This window comes from Cheilinus undulatus, linkage group 5 (assembly GCF_018320785.1).
Source record: "Cheilinus undulatus linkage group 5, ASM1832078v1, whole genome shotgun sequence".
Taxonomy (NCBI): Eukaryota; Metazoa; Chordata; class Actinopteri; order Labriformes; family Labridae; genus Cheilinus; species Cheilinus undulatus.
The window spans coordinates 53,786,326-53,804,731 of NC_054869.1; the positions used below are offsets into that span (position 1 = coordinate 53,786,326).

The 18,406-nt window shown below is 37.7% G+C and overlaps 1 protein-coding gene across 1 annotated transcript; it reads right to left on the reverse strand.

The window, feature by feature from the left end:
* Positions 1–894: 894 nt before the first annotated feature.
* Positions 895–15,014, reverse strand: cnot6l (CCR4-NOT transcription complex, subunit 6-like). Its single transcript, XM_041788247.1, has 12 exons — positions 14,916–15,014; positions 12,345–12,466; positions 11,918–12,104; positions 10,484–10,569; positions 9,890–9,979; positions 9,142–9,210; positions 8,852–9,009; positions 8,106–8,260; positions 7,422–7,573; positions 5,607–5,834; positions 4,930–5,132; positions 895–1,436 (listed from the first exon to the last, which is right to left on the reverse strand). The coding sequence occupies exons 2-12, from the start codon at positions 12,454–12,456 to the stop codon at positions 1,221–1,223; spliced, it is 1,656 nt and encodes a 551-aa protein (XP_041644181.1). The 5' UTR covers positions 12,457–12,466; positions 14,916–15,014; the 3' UTR covers positions 895–1,220.
* Positions 15,015–18,406: the final 3,392 nt, after the last annotated feature.

Consider the following 18,406-nt stretch of genomic DNA (forward strand, 5'->3'; position numbering starts at 1 on the left):
CCATCCCACGTTGGGTGGTGCTGCTCTTTAATGTAGAGGTTTAGCTGATTACTCTGGTCCTGAATCCTGACAGCTTCAGAGTTCAGACCAGGAAGCAGAGCTGATTGGATGACGTGTTCTTGTTATTACTTGTGTTCTCAGGTTTTTTAAAGGTTTTTTTGTAGTAGAAGCAGACCTGACTTGGTTCTTTAAAAGGTTTATCACCAAAATAATCCAAAATTTAAAATCTACTGACACAAAGAGGAAAAGAAAAAACATTTTATAGAGGGAGAATCATGGACAAGAACACAGACATTCTGTCCCATTTAATGTTCTCTAGTTTAATGTTCTCAGTGTTCTCTATAAATGTGCTATCCACTATGGTACCGGCTCGGCTCAGCTCGGCAACTTGTTTGTTTGTTTTTTTTTTTACTGTTCATCAGGGGTTGTAGCTGGTACTTTTTTTGGATCCCACCTCTGTCAAGGCTTTACATGAGCCAAGCCAATACCAAAGCGTGAAGTCTGGACACTGCCAACCACTGACTGGTGTAGAGTTTCATCTCTATGAGCATGACTGGTGGGATGTCCTACACTGGAATCAAACCACTGTTGTGGTCGTCCTGCTGTTTAATGTCCAAAACTCTTCTGTTCTTTTCAATGGTGTTTTGTCTCACTGCTTCCAGCCGTCATTTTAATACCATTCGTCTCCTCACTGAGGAACTATCAGAGTTTAGGCTCTAATAAGCATGAATGCTTGGCGCCAAAACCAGGCCGAGCTGAGTGGAGCCAGTACCACATGTTACTACCTTTGGTTTTTAATATTTTTTTTGATTGATTTGAATAATGGTCATTTGATGTCAAGTTATAAAAGTTTGATATTCCAACAAAACATAAATGATTTGATTCATATTAAGATTTTCGTTTATTATTATTCTAAAAAGTCGTTTTTTTACCATCTGTGTGAAAGAAGAAAAGAGGATCATCTTTTGGAAAGTTTTTTTTTTTTTTTTTGTGGAAGGATTTGGATCTAAAAGCCATCAATAAAATATCAAACAAAAGAAGGAGACTGATACCACCGGTGGCCGTCTAACCAGCTCAACATTTGGTTTCAAATTTAAAGAGGGGTTAAAAAACATTTTCAAGTGGAGGCGAATACTTCACTCGCTGGGTCTGCACGGCGTCCAAACGTGACTGATAAACTGTACACCGTCTCTTTAGAAACCTGGGGAGGGGGCGGGGCACTACCTATGGACTGGCAGGTGTAGCCCGTTAAAGGAAGGGGGCGGGATGGGAGGCTTGAGCTCCAGCTGGGCGAGCAGAGAGAAGTGGTCAGAGGGGATGTGGGGGTGGGGGCAGCCGGTGATGTTGTTGTCAACAAGCCATTGGCTGTCCAGCGGTCCCATTAGACCGAGCACGCTCAGATGAGTTTTAGAGAAGAAGATGTAGTCAATCACACCCTGCAGGTACAGAGAAAAGAGTTGGTCAACTATATTGATTAAATTACCAATTCAGTTAATCATTCAATGGCGGTGGTTATTGTCGTACGTGTGGTTGGTATAAATTGCCTGAGTTACTGTGGTTGTTTACCTTAAATTCGTACGTGTAGTTGGTATAAATTTGCCTTAGTTGCTGTGGTTGTTTACCTTAAAGTCGTACGTGTAGTTGGTATAAATTGCCTGAGTTACTGTTGTTGTGTACCTTAAATTCGTACGTGTAGTTGGTATAAATTGCCTTAGTTGCTGTGGTTGTTTACCTTAAAGTCATATGTGTAGTTGATACAAATTGCCTTATTTGCTGTTGTTGTTTACCTTAAAGTCGTACGTGTAGTTGATATAAATTGCCTTAGTTGCTGTGGTTGTTTACCTTAAAGTCGTACGTGTAGTTGATATAAATTGCCTTAGTTGCTGTGGTTGTTTACCTTAAAGTTGTACGTGTAGTTGGTATAAATTGCCTTAGTTGCTGTGGTTGTTTACCTTAAAGTCGTACGTGTAGTTGATATAAATTGCCTTAGTTGCTGTGGTTGTTTACCTTAAAGTCGTACGTGTAGTTGGTATAAATTACCTTATTTGCTGTTGTTGTTTACCTTAAAGTCGTACGTGTAGTTGATATAAATTGCCTTAGTTGCTGTGGTTGTTTACCTTAAAGTCGTACGTGTAGTTGATATAAATTGCCTTAGTTGCTGTGGTTGTTTACCTTAAAGTCGTACGTGTAGTTGGTATAAATTACCTTATTTGCTGTTGTTGTTTACCTTAAAGTCGTATGTGTAGTTGATATAAATTGCCTTAGTTGCTGTGGTTGTTTACCTTAAAGTTGTACGTGTAGTTGGTATAAATTGCCTTAGTTACTGTGGTTGTTTACCTTAAATTCGTACGTGTAGTTGGTATAAATTGCCTTAGTTGCTGTGGTTGTTTACCTTAAAGTCGTACGTGTAGTTGATATAAATTGCCTTAGTTGCTGTGGTTCTTTACCTTAAAGTCGTACGTGTAGTTGGTATAAATTGCCTCAGTTGCTGTGGTTGTTTTTACCTTAAAGTCGTACGTGTAGTTGGTATAAATTGCCTTAGTTGCTGTTGTTGTTTACCTTAAATTCGTATGTGTAGTTGGTATAAATTGCCTTAGTTGTTGTTGTTGTTTACCTTAAAGTCGTACGTGTAGTTGGTATAAATTGCCTTAGTTGCTGTTGTTGTTTACCTTAAAGTCGTATGTGTAGTTGGTATAAATTGCCTTAGTTGCTGTGGTTGTTTACCTTAAAGTCGTACGTGTAGTTGGTATAAATTGCCTTAGTTGCTGTTGTTGTTTACCTTAAAGTCGTATGTGTAGTTGGTATAAATTGCCTTAGTTGCTGTGGTTGTTTACCTTAAAGTCGTACGTGTAGTTGGTATAAATTGCCTTAGTTGCTGTGGTTGTTTACCTTAAATTAAATGCGTGTAGTTGGTTAAAATTGCCTTAGTTGGTGTTGTTTTTTACCTTAAATTCGTAAGTGTACTTGGTTTTAATTGCCATAGTTGCTGTGGTTGTTTACCTTAAAGTCGTATGTGTAGTTGGTATAAATTGCCTTAGTTGCTGTGGTTGTTTACCTTAAAGTCGTACGTGTAGTTGGTATAAATTGCCTTAGTTGCTGTGGTTGTTTACCTTAAAGTCGTACGTGTAGTTGGTATAAATTGCCTTAGTTGCTGTGGTTGTTTACCTTAAAGTCGTATGTGTAGTTGGTATAAATTGCCTTAGTTACTGTGGTTGTTTACCTTAATGTCGTATGTGTAGTTGGTATAAATTGCCTTAGTTGCTGTGGTTGTTTACCTTAAAGTCGTATTTGTAGTTGGTATAAATTGCCTTAGTTGCTGTGGTTGTTTACCTTAAAGTCGTATTTGTAGTTGGTATAAATTGCCTTAGTTGCTGTTGTTGTTTACCTTAAAGTCGTATTTGTAGTTGGTATAAATTGCCTTAGTTGCTGTGGTTGTTTACCTTAAAGTCGTATTTGTAGTTGGTATAAATTGCCTTAGTTGCTGTGGTTGTTTACCTTAAAGTCGTATTTGTAGTTGGTATAAATTGCCTCAGTTGCTGTGGTTGTTTTTACCTTAAAGTCGTATGTGTAGTTGATATAAATTGCCTTAGTTGCTGTGGTTCTTTACCTTAAAGTCGTACGTGTAGTTGGTATAAATTGCCTTAGTTGCTGTGGTTGTTTACCTTAAAGTTGTACGTGTAGTTGGTATAAATTGCCTTAGTTACTGTGGTTGTTTACCTTAAATTCGTACGTGTAGTTGGTATAAATTGCCTCAGTTGCTGTGGTTGTTTTTACCTTAAAGTCGTATTTGTAGTTGGTATAAATTGCCTTAGTTGCTGTTGTTGTTTACCTTAAATTCGTATGTGTAGTTGGTATAAATTGCCTTAGTTGCTGTTGTTGTTTACCTTAAAGTCGTACGTGTAGTTGGTATAAATTGCCTTAGTTGCTGTTGTTGTTTACCTTAAAGTCGTATGTGTAGTTGGTATAAATTGCCTTAGTTGCTGTTGTTGTTTACCTTAAAGTCGTACATGTAGTTGGTATAAATTGCCTTAGTTGCTGTTGTTGTTTACCTTAAAGTCGTATGTGTAGTTGGTATAAATTGCCTTAGTTACTGTGGTTGTTTACCTTAAAGTCCTACGTGTAGTTGGTATAAATTGCCTTAGTTGCTGTTGTTGTTTACCTTAAAGTCGTATTTGTAGTTGGTATAAATTGCCTTAGTTGCTGTGGTTGTTTACCTTAAAGTCGTATTTGTAGTTGGTATAAATTGCCTTAGTTGCTGTGGTTGTTTACCTTAAAGTCGTATGTGTAGTTGGTATAAATTGCCTTAGTTGCTGTTGTTGTTTACCTTAAAGTCGTATTTGTAGTTGGTATAAATTGCCTTAGTTGCTGTGGTTGTTTACCTTAAAGTCGTATGTGTAGTTGGTATAAATTGCCTTAGTTGCTGTTGTTGTTTACCTTAATGTCGTATGTGTAGTTGGTATAAATTGCCTTAGTTGCTGTGGTTGTTTACCTTAAAGTCGTATTTGTAGTTGGTATAAATTGCCTTAGTTGCTGTGGTTGTTTACCTTAAAGTCGTACGTGTAGTTGGTATAAATTGCCTTAGTTGCTGTTGTTGTTTACCTTAAAGTCGTATTTGTAGTTGGTATAAATTGCCTTAGTTGCTGTGGTTGTTTACCTTAAAGTCGTATGTGTAGTTGGTATAAATTGCCTTAGTTACTGTGGTTGTTTACCTTAAAGTCGTATGTGTAGTTGGTATAAATTGCCTTAGTTACTGTGGTTGTTTACCTTAATGTCGTACGTGTAGTTGGTATAAATTGCCTTAGTTACTGTGGTTGTTTACCTTAAAGTCGTATGTGTAGTTGGTATAAATTGCCTTAGTTACTGTGGTTGTTTACCTTAAATTCGTACGTGTAGTTGGTATAAATTGCCTTAGTTACTGTGGTTGTTTACCTTAAAGTCGTACGTGTAGTTGGTGTAAGGCATCAGGTTGCTGTCGTAGGCGCTCTTTAGTTGGAAGCTGTGGGTGATGCTGCCATCTGAGTTGCCGTTCTTTCCGTTGCAGTTAAAGTTGGTCAGACATTCATTGTAGCGGAGCTCCTTGAAGTCCTTGTGATTTTCGGCTATTCCACCGTTGCTGAGGTATTCCACCACACCTGGATCATACACAGGGTCAGACAGTATTCAAAGCGGGGATAAATTCTTGACTCTGATTGGCCATCTCTACACTGATGATAATCCATCCTTGGATAGATGACCAGGGATGGACTTTAGTTATTGTGGTTTCATATGTTTTATTCTTCCAGGCCACTGGAACACGTAAAGAACATGTAACAGAATGTGATGGAGATACGCTGGTGTTTCTGTGAGCAAATGAAAGCTTTATTAGCTCAGTAAGGGCCTTCAATCTGGGATTTATTTGGTTTAAGGAATCAAAAGCCTTTTATTTTTTAAGAGGGCCAGTAAAATTAAAGTTTAGGAGAAATAAACTTAAACAGTTTTCTTTATACTGTAAAAAAAAAAGAAAAAAGAAAAAAGAAGAAGAAATAGAATGGGACAAAAGATAAGTCAGCAGGACCTTAAACTATGGAGGCTTAAATGTTTATAGAAACGTTACTTAACAGTCATACCAGAGTCGGGCAGCGAGTTGAGGTCAGCACAGAGGACAATTGGGATGGACGACAGGTCGGAGGATGGCGAGCCGGTTGCCACGGAGCCTGATGCCTGCTCAGCGATGCTCTTCAGCTCCGACAGGAACATCATCGTCTGGATCAACTTCACGTCGGAGAACTCAGGATCCCAGTGCATGTGAGCGTTCGCCACGAGAATCAGCTGACGGTCCTGAGGGGGCTTTACACCTAAAAAACCAGAGAAGAAGAAAGGGTTTGGTACAGAATCCATGAGACCATGTGAACAAGAAGAAATGACCCTATGACGGAGAACATGGGAAACAACAGCAACCACAAAGAAGTTTTAGACTTAAAAAATCCAGGAGAACTCTGGACTGACCCTGTCTTCAGTTTTCTTCTCTCTAGACCAGTGTTACCCAAAAACTGGGCCTTCAGTCAAGTGTAGGGGTGCTCTGGGAAATCAGCCAAAAATTACTACAATTTTACAGAATGATATTTGGTGATCCTTGGATTTTGGCTTGATATTGGTAGTTCCTGTGAATGTTGGGTTTATTTTTGATGTTCCCTGGACATGTTGGCTTGATATTTGGTATACTAGGATTTTGGCTTGATATTTGGTGTACTAGGATTTTGGCTTGATATTTGGTGTACTAGGATTTTGGCTTGATATTTGGTGTACTAAGGATTTTGGCTTGATATTTGGTGTACTAGGATTTTGGCTTGATATTTGGTGTACTAGGATTTTGGCTTGATATTTGGTGTACTAAGGATTTTGGCTTGATATTTGGTGTACTAGGATTTTGGCTTGATATTTGGTGTACTAAGGATTTTGGCTTGATATTTGGTGTACTAAGGATTTTGGCTTGATATTTGGTGTACTAAGGATTTTGGCTTGATATTTGGTGTACTAGGATTTTGGCTTGATATTTGGTGTACTAGGATTTTGGCCTGATATTTGGTGTACTAAGGATTTTGGCTTGATATCTGGTGTACCGAGGATTTTGGCCTGATATTTGGTGTACTAGGATTTTGGCTTGATATTTGGTATACTAAGGATTTTGGCTTGATATTTGGTGTACTAAGGATTTTGGCTTGATATTTGGTGTACTAGGATTTTGGCTTGATATTTGGTGTACTAAGGATTTTGGCTTGATATTTGGTGTACTAGGATTTTGGCTTGATATTTGGTGTACTAAGGATTTTGGCTTGATATTTGGTGTACTAAGGATTTTGGCTTGATATTTGGTGTACTAAGGATTTTGGCTTGATATTTGGTGTACTAAGGATTTTGGCTTGATATTTGGTGTACTAAGGATTTTGGCTTGATATTTGGTGTACTAGGATTTTGGCTTGATATTTGGTGTACTAGGATTTTGGCTTGATATTTGGTGTACTAAGGATTTTGGCTTGATATTTGGTGTACTAGGATTTTGGCTTGATATTTGGTGTACTAGGATTTTGGCTTGATATTTGGTGTACTAAGGATTTTGGCTTGATATTTGGTGTACTAAGGATTTTGGCTTGATATTTGGTGTACTAGGATTTTGGCTTGATATTTGGTGTACTAAGGATTTTGGCTTGATATTTGGTGTACTAAGGATTTTGGCTTGATATTTGGTGTACTAGGATTTTGGCCTGATATTTGGTGTACTAAGGATTTTGGCTTGATATTTGGTGTACCGAGGATTTTGGCCTGATATTTGGTGTACTAGGATTTTGGCTTGATGTGTGGTGTAGTCTTGAAAAATTGAGGACCACTGTTCTTGAGAACCTGTCAGTGATTTTTCCCGATGTTTTACTGAACGAGGTTCTCACCTCCAGAGAAGGCGTCCTTGTTGACTTCAAGCAGCACAGCGACCCCGATGTTGTCTTTGGTCATCACCCGGTTCAGCATCACCTCAGAGCCCTCAGAGTTCGCCATGGCAACCTGGTTAAACTCAACCGTGTGTTTCTGGACCAAAGAGAACCTGCAGTAAAAAGCACAATAAAGGACCATTAAATAATACAGAACTGCCAGAGGCGACGCCCAGCACATGGAGGGGAACCAAAGGAGAGGCTGTGGTTTACTCAGGAGTGTGGGGCATGAAGGTGATGTGGTGTGAAAATATCAGCCTTATTTATTCACTTGGTACTCAGATTCCTTAATGCTTCATAGGTTTCTATATTAACCAGCGTTTTTCCTTCTTATTTGACAAATCCTTTTATCATCTTTATTTGCTCTGTTGTTCAATAAAATATTGTACAGAATTAAACAACAGAAAAATACATTTGAAATATTTTGATCATGATCATGATCAGAATCAATTAAGGACTCAGTTTAGATTTTTAGCTTACATACAATATTATTTATTGTTTGTATTTTATTGATGATTTTAGGTTTTTTTTCATGCAGGAGCCACTCCAAACCATCTGCCCTAACACTGGTAAATGAAAGTTTAAACTGAGCTGAGTTTAAAGCCAATAATGAGACGATCTCATGTACTATCGACTCAGACTCACTTCTGTGTCTTGAAGAAAACAGCGCAGCCGTCCACGTGTTTCCTTTCTTGCTCAGAGACGAGTTTGGCTCGAGACTTCGGACAGAAATACCCGTCATACCCATGATCCTTCAGGGTTTCTAGAAACAGAGTATAGTACTGCTCTGTCTCCACCTCCTGCACAAAAACAAACAGAAGCACATGCCCTCTGATCAGTGAGATTGGTAAAATTAGAGAAAAGTTAAAAGTGTGAATAAAAAGATGGAGGTCATGGCTCCTCAAACCTTCATGTTTTATTAAGTGATTAATCCGGAATCATAAAAACACATCTAATGTTACAAAACAAATTAAAAATACATTCACAGTTCAGCAAGTTATCAAGATTTAGTCACAGATAGACCTCCTTCTATCAAAGACTTGGACTCATTTTGAGCCACAGCTACCCCTCTCCAAGATGGCACCCACATTGATGGATCTAAGAAGCCTGAGTGCAACATTTACCTGTAGATATCAATGGATAATTTACCTGCAGACTGATGATGTTACAGATCCAACTCAGCATAGATCCACATAGATGACACATTGACCCCTACACTTTACAGCAGTGATACATCTATGTGGCTGCCATTTTGGAGAGGTACAGCTAAGATGAAACAAGGATGTAGGCTATCACAGCACAATCAGGTTAGCTATCAGCGTTTAGTAGCTGCCATGACTAGTTGCTTTATTTCAAACTGCTAACAGTGGCACAATGATGACGTCACTGACCTGAAGACTGATGATGTCAGCGTCGCAGTGCGTGATCTCCTCCATGATGCCTTTCTTCCTGTACTCCCAGCTGAGCGCCCAGGACGGACAGTATCCGTAGAGCTGCCGCGTGGCGTATTTATCACACAGCACGTTATAGCACATGACGCTGAACACGGCTGTAAGAGAGACATGAGGGTGTATTGATCACCACAGGATGTTAAATGTTGGCTTCTTGTCAACGGATGTGTCAAAATATAAAAATAAATTCATGTTAAAGAAACTTATGAGTCCAGGTGTGTGTAGCGTACCTGTGGTGCTCGCCGTGTCTCTGTCCTTCAGGCTGATCCACGGTCTCTGAGGAAGCTGCTCGGGGTGAACTGAACAGGTAAAGGTGAGATCATGACTTCCTTATTTCATCACACAAACCGGTCAACAGAAAGATTACAGCCAGTTACATCTAAATCTACAGGGGCGTTTTCCACATCAGGGTTGTTTGACTGTACAGCGCCCGAGCATGATTGGCCCCCCTCGCGTTTGCTCTCACATCAGTAACATCCCTCCAAGCTGAGCACACCTGTGTATGCACACATTCTGATTAAGCAGGTGGCTTTATGAATGTAATTGGCTTAAAAATCTGCCAAATAGAAAAAGAAAAAAGGAAAGAAAATCACAGTCAACATTAGTTTCTGGTCTGTGTGGACAACATAGTCCATCCTGCTGTATTTATTATTGTAGAGACGCCAACAATGATCGTTTTCAAACTCCCACGTCTACCTGCAGCTCAGAGGATGAAAGGACCTGTGCTGCAGGAACCTGATGGTTTCTGAAGAGACAGGAAACGATAAGGAAAGACTTTACAGCTCTATGCTGTACTGGAGCATGGCTAAGTCTGTGTACCGTGCTCGAGTAATGGACTTATACACTGTGCCGGAGTATGGTACAGCTGTGTACACACTGACAAAATGAGCCAGACTTTAGGGTCTAGTGTGCTCAGGTTGGGGCCCAGGTCTCTGATGTGAAACCAGTCTAACCCTTACGATGTCCAGGTGAGCGTACCTGGCAGATTGTCGAGCATGTAGTTCAAAAGTTTCCGGGTTCCATCAGGTTGCTGGTAAAGGTTGAGGATGTCCTGGGACAGAGGGTTTCCTTAAAAACAAACATATAATGACCATTTAACTGTCTGATATCATTCTAAACATGCTGATACATTATAATATCATTATTTATCTTATTTACACATTAATATTAGGGATGCACGATATTTTAATGTTGACAATATTGACATTCCCTTTTAGCTGATGCAGATACAGATATTTAAATGTAGTCCAGACCTGAAACTTCAGTCATTGAACTCATATTTTAAAGTTTAAGAATGAACAAAGTGACAATATCAATCCTTAAAAAAAGACTTTAAAATTATAGGAATGAGGATGAACTGAAAAAGACTTGGGCTGATGTAGGTCTGTAGGTCCAGATTAAAACCAGATTTAATGATGCATACATCTAAATATTTATAGCTGATGTGCTGGCTGGAAATATTGGCAGAAATTTCCATATCTTCCTCATAATATCGTGCATAACTAATCAATAAATGTCATTATTTTATTATATATTTATCATGTCTTCTCTGTATTGATAAAGAGGACGGACCTTTCAGCCCGAGGGTCTGCAGTTGGAAAAGTCTCCCGAGTTCATAAGGCAGGACTCGTAAAAGATTGTTGTTTAAAAGCAATTCCCTGAAAAAGAAGCAGAATTATCAACAACTTCATCCTTATTGCAATAAAAACAATCCTGTAACACATTTTCATAATTCTGTTTATTTCCTTATGAAACAAACTGAACACTAAATTATCCCCTCAGAACAATATTAAATAACGGCAAATTATTCACTTGAAGGCAACGTTTATCACCAAATATTTACTTAAAAACACTATTCATAAGATTTTTTTTTTTTACTTTGAATCAACATTTATCAACAGTTATTCACTTCAAATGTTTTTTTATCAGGTATTATTGACTAAATTTACAATTATTCCTTTTGATGCAAAATTTAAGTGCAGTTATTCCCTTTAAAAACAAAATTACCAACAATAATTCTCTTTAAAGCAACAGTCTCAACATTCTTCAATATTTATTTACTTAAGGGCAACTTTCATTTAAACTTAGTGACATTGAGGCAAATTTAATTAACAGATATTCATTTTAAAGCTGTAAATCAGAGCAATGAGTGGCAAAGTTAAGAGAAAAAATGTTCAAATCATCATGAGAATGTGACAACAACCATTTAGGGCCTGTGTTCGATTTCCTTGGAGTTACAATGCTGATCCTAAATTGCTCTCCTAAACAGGAGGATGATGTCCTGACATTGCTCATGTAAGAGACAATGTTGCCCTGAAGTCCCTCACCTGAGGGAGACAAAGTTGCCCTAAATTTCCTCACCTCAGAGAGATAATGTTGCCCTAAAGTCCCTCACCTGAGAGAAACAATGTTGCCCAAAAGTTCCCCACCTAAGAGAGATAATGTTGCCCTAAAGTCCCTCACCTGAGAGGGAAGAAACTGCCCTAAAGTTGCTCACCTAAGAGAGATAATGTTGCCCTGAAGTCCCTCACCTGAGAGAAATAATGTGGCCCTAAAATTGCCTCACCTGAAAGAGATAATGTTGCCCTAAAGTCCCTCACCTGAGAGAGAAGAAACTGCCCTAAAGTTCTTCACCTGAGAGAGATAATATTGCCTTAAAGTTCCTCACCTGAGAGAAGAAACTACCCTAAAGTTGCTGACTTGAGAGAGACGAAGTTGCCCTAAAGTAGCTCAGTTGAGTGAAACGAAGTTGCCCTAAAGTTCTTCACCTGAGAGAGATAATATTGCCTTAAAGTTCCTCACCTAAGAGAGCAGAACCTGCCCTAAAGTTGCTCTCTTGAGAGAGAAGAAGTTGCCCTAAAGTTGCTCTCTTGAGAGAGAAGAAGTTGCCCTAAAGTTCCTCACCTGAGAGAGCAGAACCTGCCCTAAAGTTGCTCTCTTGAGAGAGAAGAAGTTGCCCTAAAGTTGCTCTCTTGAGAGAGAAGAAGTTGCCCTAAAGTTCCTCACCTGAGAGAGACGATGTTGCCGATCTCGGCGGGCAGGCTGCGTAGCTTGTTGTTGGACAGGTTCAGGTAGACGAGGTGAGGCAGTTTGGCGATGTCGGGAGGGAGGCGGCTCAGGTTGTTGTCGTTGATGTGAAGCGCCGTCAGATGAGTGAGCGTCCATAATGAGTTGCTCAAACTCCGAACACGACCTGCAGAGCCACCACAGCAGCGACAAGTTGACTTTAAAACTTAAAAACCATAAAAAAGTCAATCAATCCAACTTAATCCACATGTTATCCAGATGTTTAATTGACCTGATGACTAATTAAATCTTATTTAATCAATCAACATTAACAAATCCACTCCTATTATCCAGGTGTTGAACTGACCTGATGCTGAATCATTATGCTTTTATATATTAACACCTGGAGTAAACCAGGTGAGCTTACCTGAGATTTCGAGCTCATTCCAGTGAGATTTCTTTCCGTTGGCCGCCTCGTCGGCGGACATGATGGTGTAACATCGACGAGGATCTGGAGGGTCATATTTTTCTTTTGGCATAACGCTTAATCTGATTAAAGATTAAGTAAACAAAGTTAGACACAAATAAAAAAATTACATACAATGTAGATGTGATGATTTAAAATGTAATTCTTCATCATGAAGCCAACTGAGCAAACAGCTATCATAAAAACATGGACAGAGAAGAGAAGGTATATTAATGTAGAAAAAAACAGAACATTACAGGATATGATGGAACAATCTGGAACATTAAGGTACAGAGATGTGGAAAAGTTAAAAGTACATGTTTCAGATAGTCAAAATTATGTTAATATCAGCCAAAGATAACCTGAGTAAATACAGAAGTCAGTTTTAAATTATTTCATTTATTAAGGGTAAATCCATCCAATCCTACCTGGTCCTATGTGAAACAGTCATCACCCCCTAAACCTCATAGGTTGTTCCATTCTTGGCGTTTGTGATAACTGTCAGTGAGTCTTTCACATCACTGGGGAGGAATGTTGTCCCATTCTTCTTTGCAGAATTGTTTTCTTTCAGCCACATTGGAGGGTTTTCCAGCATGAACAGCCTGTTTAAGATCATCTGTGGCATTCAGACGTGGACTTTCTGGTGTGTTTGGGATCATTGTTCTGTTAGTCCATGTTGGACTGGTGGTCTGATATCTTTTGATGAATTGCTGTTAGTTTGACCACATATGGAACGGGACGCACACCTTCCAGAAAGTTCCTCTTCTGTCTGGTCAGTCCTCAGAATATTTTCCCAGAAGTCTTGGGGATCATCAGGATGTTTTCAGTCAAATGTGAGACGAGCCTTTGTGTTCTTTCTGGTCAGCAGTGGTTTTGGCCTTGGAACTCTCCCATGATGCCGTTGTTGCCCGGTCTCTTTCTGATTGTTGAATCATGACCTCTGACCTTAACTGAGTCAGTGAGGCCTACAGGTCTTCAGATGTTGTTCTGAGTTCTTCTGGGACCTCCTGGATGAGTCGTCCATGCACTCCTGGAGTCATGTTGGTAGGCCGGCCACTCCTGGGAAGGTTCCCCGCTGTTCACAGTTTTCTCCATTTGTGGATAATGGCTCTCAGTGTGGTTGGCTGGTGTCTCAAAGCCTCAGAAACGTCTCTGTAACCCTTTCAGACTGATAGATGTCAGTGACTTCTTTAGATGACTCCATAATGTGTTGGAGATCTTTTAGTCTACTTCACTTTGTCAGACCGGTTCTATTTCAAGGATTTCTGGATCCAACAGGTCTGGCAGTATCCAGGTCTGGGTGTGGATAGTCAGACTGAACCCAGCTTTATAAACAATGTGGTTAATCACAGTTAACTGATGATTTAACAAGGGGGGAATGACTTTTTCACACAGGGCCAGGTAGGTTTGGATGGCTTTTTTCCCTTAATAAATGAAATCATAATTTAAAAAAAAAATACTTCTGTATTTACTCAGGTTATCTTTTTTCAAATAATAAAATTATTTTGACAATCTACAAAATCTCAGTGTGACAAATATGTAAAACTGTTGAATATTTGACTCATTATCAGAGAATTGTAGATTTCAGAAGAATGTGTATTATGAAACATTTAGGGGCAGTGTGGAACATTAAAGTATGTAATCAGGCATTAAAGCGCATTATGGAATATCACTGGATATTATGGAGCATTATAAAGCCTTACAGAAAATTACGGAATATAAAGGAATGTTATTGTGGCATTAAGGAACATTCAGGTACATTAATATCACAGTGCATGGTTGTTTGAGGAACAGCTACCATACAAATATGTAGATAAACCAGGTAGATAAACATGGTAAACAGACTGTATAAAAACATAAAGAGCACATGCTGTGTACATGTAGGAGGTAAATATATCATGTAGATTTTACTCTGCTGATTTCTGCTTCTACCTGGTAAATAGATCTAATAAATAAACAAAGAACATATTGCATGTAAATTTAAGGGTCATTATCTAATGTAAATAACCAGGGTATGTCTACCGGGTTCACAGACTGTATAACAGATAAAGAACACGTGTCATTTAAATATAAAGTTAAATATAAATGTAAATATAAAGGTACATTTCTAATGTAAATAACCAGGGTAGGTTTACCTGGTAAACCTATTGAGTAATGTTCATGTGAGCTCGGGTCATAGCAGAAGTTTCAGCAGCCCTCACGGAAGGCAGAAACATGGATAAACTCTTCCTGTGATCATTATTTATTCATATATAAATATTTTTATCCGTTAAGTAACATAATTAATCAAAAGGTTGAACAAAAAGGCGGTTAAACCAGGTGTAAACCAGGTGAGCCTCACGCGGACCTCTCAGCGGGCTGGAGTTTTTCCGTCGCGGGTTTCGGTGCTCTCTGCTCGGACTCACCGAGGCCGAGCTGGGTCATTACCGAGGAGGATTAACGTGTGAATTTAACCCGGGATAATCCGGGATAGCCTGGGATAACTCAGACTAAATGTCCGCGGCGTGAGAACGAAGTGAGGAGAGTTTTTACCTTCATTCGGGGCCGGGAGGAGAGGATTTATGGAGAAAATGTGAGGAGACATTCACACACAGCTCAGGATCCCGATCACACCGTGAACGTCTCGGAAACACTACAACAACAACATACGTCACTTCCGCTAGGACCCGTCACTTATATTTTTTTACTTTAGTTATTCTTTAACGTTTTTTTTCTTTTGGCAAAAAGCAACAAAACTTAAAAGCAAAGTGATTTTTTAAAATGGTTTTAGTTTTTTATTGTTAAAATATTCTTATTTCTTTATTACAGAGCCCCTTAAGGGACATGGAGAAAAATAATTAAGGTAGAAAAAAACTTTTTTAAGGGACTTTTCATGTCCCTAAATTTGATTTATTTTATTGTTTTTGTTTATTTATTTATTTTTTTTTTTTTGCTGTCCCTTAAGGGGCCCCGTACTTTATGTTGGATTTTTTGTTTCATTTATTATCTTTAAAGCTAAATAAATAAATTAATCTGTGTTTCATTATCTTTCTTTATCTGTGTTACATTGCTTTGAATTATGTATGTTAAATCCTTTTCATTCATTTGAGTTTCATCATTTTCTACTCAATTAATTCATTTTTTTAATACAATATTTTAAGATTATACAAATACAAACATGGCACCAAAAATCAGAAAATACAGAAAATTTCAAACCATACAGGTAAATAAATGAAATAAAATGAAACATAAAAAAGGTCAATAAAAATAATAAAACAGAAAACAGAAAACCTAGGGCTCTCTCAGATCAAATCAAACCTTTTCAATACTGAAGATAATTTCAGGGCCTTTTTTGTCTTTTACAGGTTTCATAGATTTACCGAAAACTTCTAACTAGTTCCTCCAATCATTCAGATTAGGCGTAATTTTAAAATATCTGCACTTGTGAATTAAGAATTTTCCAGTAAAATTAAAGTATTAAGGACAAGCTCCAAGTTTCCATCTGCAATGAAAATACCAAATTTATTTCTTTCACTGACACGGGCGATAACTCAGTCTCCTTAGACCGTAGCCAGCGCTCCACATGAATCAAGAATGGACGGATCACATCGCAATAAAAAAATTTATCATCCAATTTTCAATTTCTTTATCACAAAAAGTGCATTTTTTCACCCCATACTGAATCTCATGCTCAAGAACAGTTTTGTGGGGTATCTCGTGTGAGATTTTAAAAAATGTCTGTTTCACTTTTGGAGGCAGTGGATAAGAGATTTAACTTTTCCTTGTCGTCTGGTCGTCCTCCTCGTATTCCTGAAGGATGTACTTTCTATGGGTTTCATTGGATTAGGGCAAAACTGCTGTAATAAAAGCAGATCTAAAAATGTGTTGGTACGTTTAATGCAGGGATGTCAAACTCAGTCACAGCAGGGGCCGGGTTCTGGATTTAGGTCTAACCTGGATCAACATTTAACCAAAACTGTCAACCTCATTTTCACCAGTGATAAAATATGAAAAAAAAACAGCACTGATGATAAACCATTTGGAAATTCAAAAAAGTAAAAATTATAAGTTTAAAGGCTCAAATGTGAGATAAAAATTCCAGTTTGTTAGTTCAAAAGATCAGAAGATGAAATCAAAAATAGAAAAATAATATTTTAAAGAGCAAATATATGAGGAAAAAGTTAGAATCATAAGTTTGAAAAGTCAAAATGTGAGATCAAATTTGAAAACATGAGTTTAAAAGTCAAAATATTATGTACAATTTTAAACTGTGAGTCTGATAGGTCAAAATATGGGATTAAAAAAACAAAATTAGGAGTTGAAAATTTCAAAATATGAGCTAGAATTAAAATTGATGACTTAAAAAGTTAAAAATATGACTTAAATTTAAAATTGTGAGTCTAAAAAGTCAAAATATGAAATAAAAAGTAAAAATTATTCATTTAAAATGTGAAAATATGAGAAAAAATTGAAATCATGAGTTTCAAAGTCAAAATATTGATTAAAAAGCCAAAGTTAGGAGTTGAAAAGGTCAAAATATGACTTAAAATTTAATATTGTGAATCTAAAAGATAAAATGTGACATATAAAGTCAAAATTATGAGTTAAAAAAGGTCAAAGTATGAAATGAAAAGTTAAAATCATAATTTTGAGTCATAATCTTGAGATGTTAAATTGAAAATATGAACTAAAAACACATTTCTTTCCTCACATTCCTGACATTTTTAGGAAATCTTTCTTAATCTTTATTTTTTAATATTTTATGGCTTAACAAGGAGATTTTAAAATAATCAAGTTGAAGTTTACATTTTTATACTGGAGGAAATCTGCAGACCTCAGACTGGTGGACCAGTTAGAATACAAATATGACAGGATCTATGGGGCCGGATATAATCATTCCACGGGCCGGATTTGGCCCCTGAGCCTTGAGTTTGACACCCCTGGTTTAAAGTCACATAAGTCAGTATTTTGGATGCCGTGTTCCTGCTGCCATCCAAAAGTTACACGTGCATTTTTAAGAGCAGCTCATTCATTGGACAATAGACCGATAGGCCTTCCTATCGACCAATCACAAAGACTTTAGTTTATTTTGTTAATGATTTTTCCTCGCTCCCCCCAGGGCCCCTTACATACATCCACACACCTGTACACAGACACACAACAGCATGATTCCTGTTATTCTCCTGGCCTTACTGGGCCCCCTCCCATAGGTGGGCCCCCCTCCCATAGGTGGGCCCCCCTCCCATAGGTGGGCCCCGGGACTCACTGGTAAGACTGTGCATTAAAAATTCATAAACAGGCTCTTCTTTTTTCAAAAATGGTATTTACCCACAACTTTACTCCTCACAATTCAATTCATTTTAAACAAGATTTATCCTGTATCAGATTTTCTAAAAAAGAGATTTAAATTTGAGGTGGATCTGTTCCTTCTGCAGTAACGGAGATGAAACTCTGGAACATCTATTTTTTCTACGTCCTGTTTCTAAAAACTTTTGGTCTGATATAAAAAATTGTGTTTCACTTAAAATAACGTATGTTCCATTCTTTGAACTACATCATGTTGTTTATTACATGGAAAATGTGGCTAGTTCAGTTTCAGACAGTAGTAATGTTTTACTACTGGGTAAAAACCATAGCCATTGTGCTCAGTAGAGAAACTATCAGCCCTCCTTTCCTAGTTTTATAAATGATTTCAAGTTATTTTTCTCTGCCCTGAAAAAGATACAGAAAAGTAAAATTGCTAACAAGTAGGGCTGGATGATCATGGCAAAAATAATAATCACGATTATTTCGATTAATAAACACGATTATTGATTGATTTCAAAATTTGAGTATTTATTGAACCACAACTTAAAAGAACAAACAAAAATAAATTAGTACCAAGTAAAATAATAACAATATTTTAACTGATAGCAATAAAAAACAATAAATAAAAATAAATATCCAATCTACATGCACTCCTGTAAAAACAGCAAAATTTGCAACATGCAAAAAACACTAATAACACATCCAAAAACACAACCCAGAAATACTCATGAATTGTT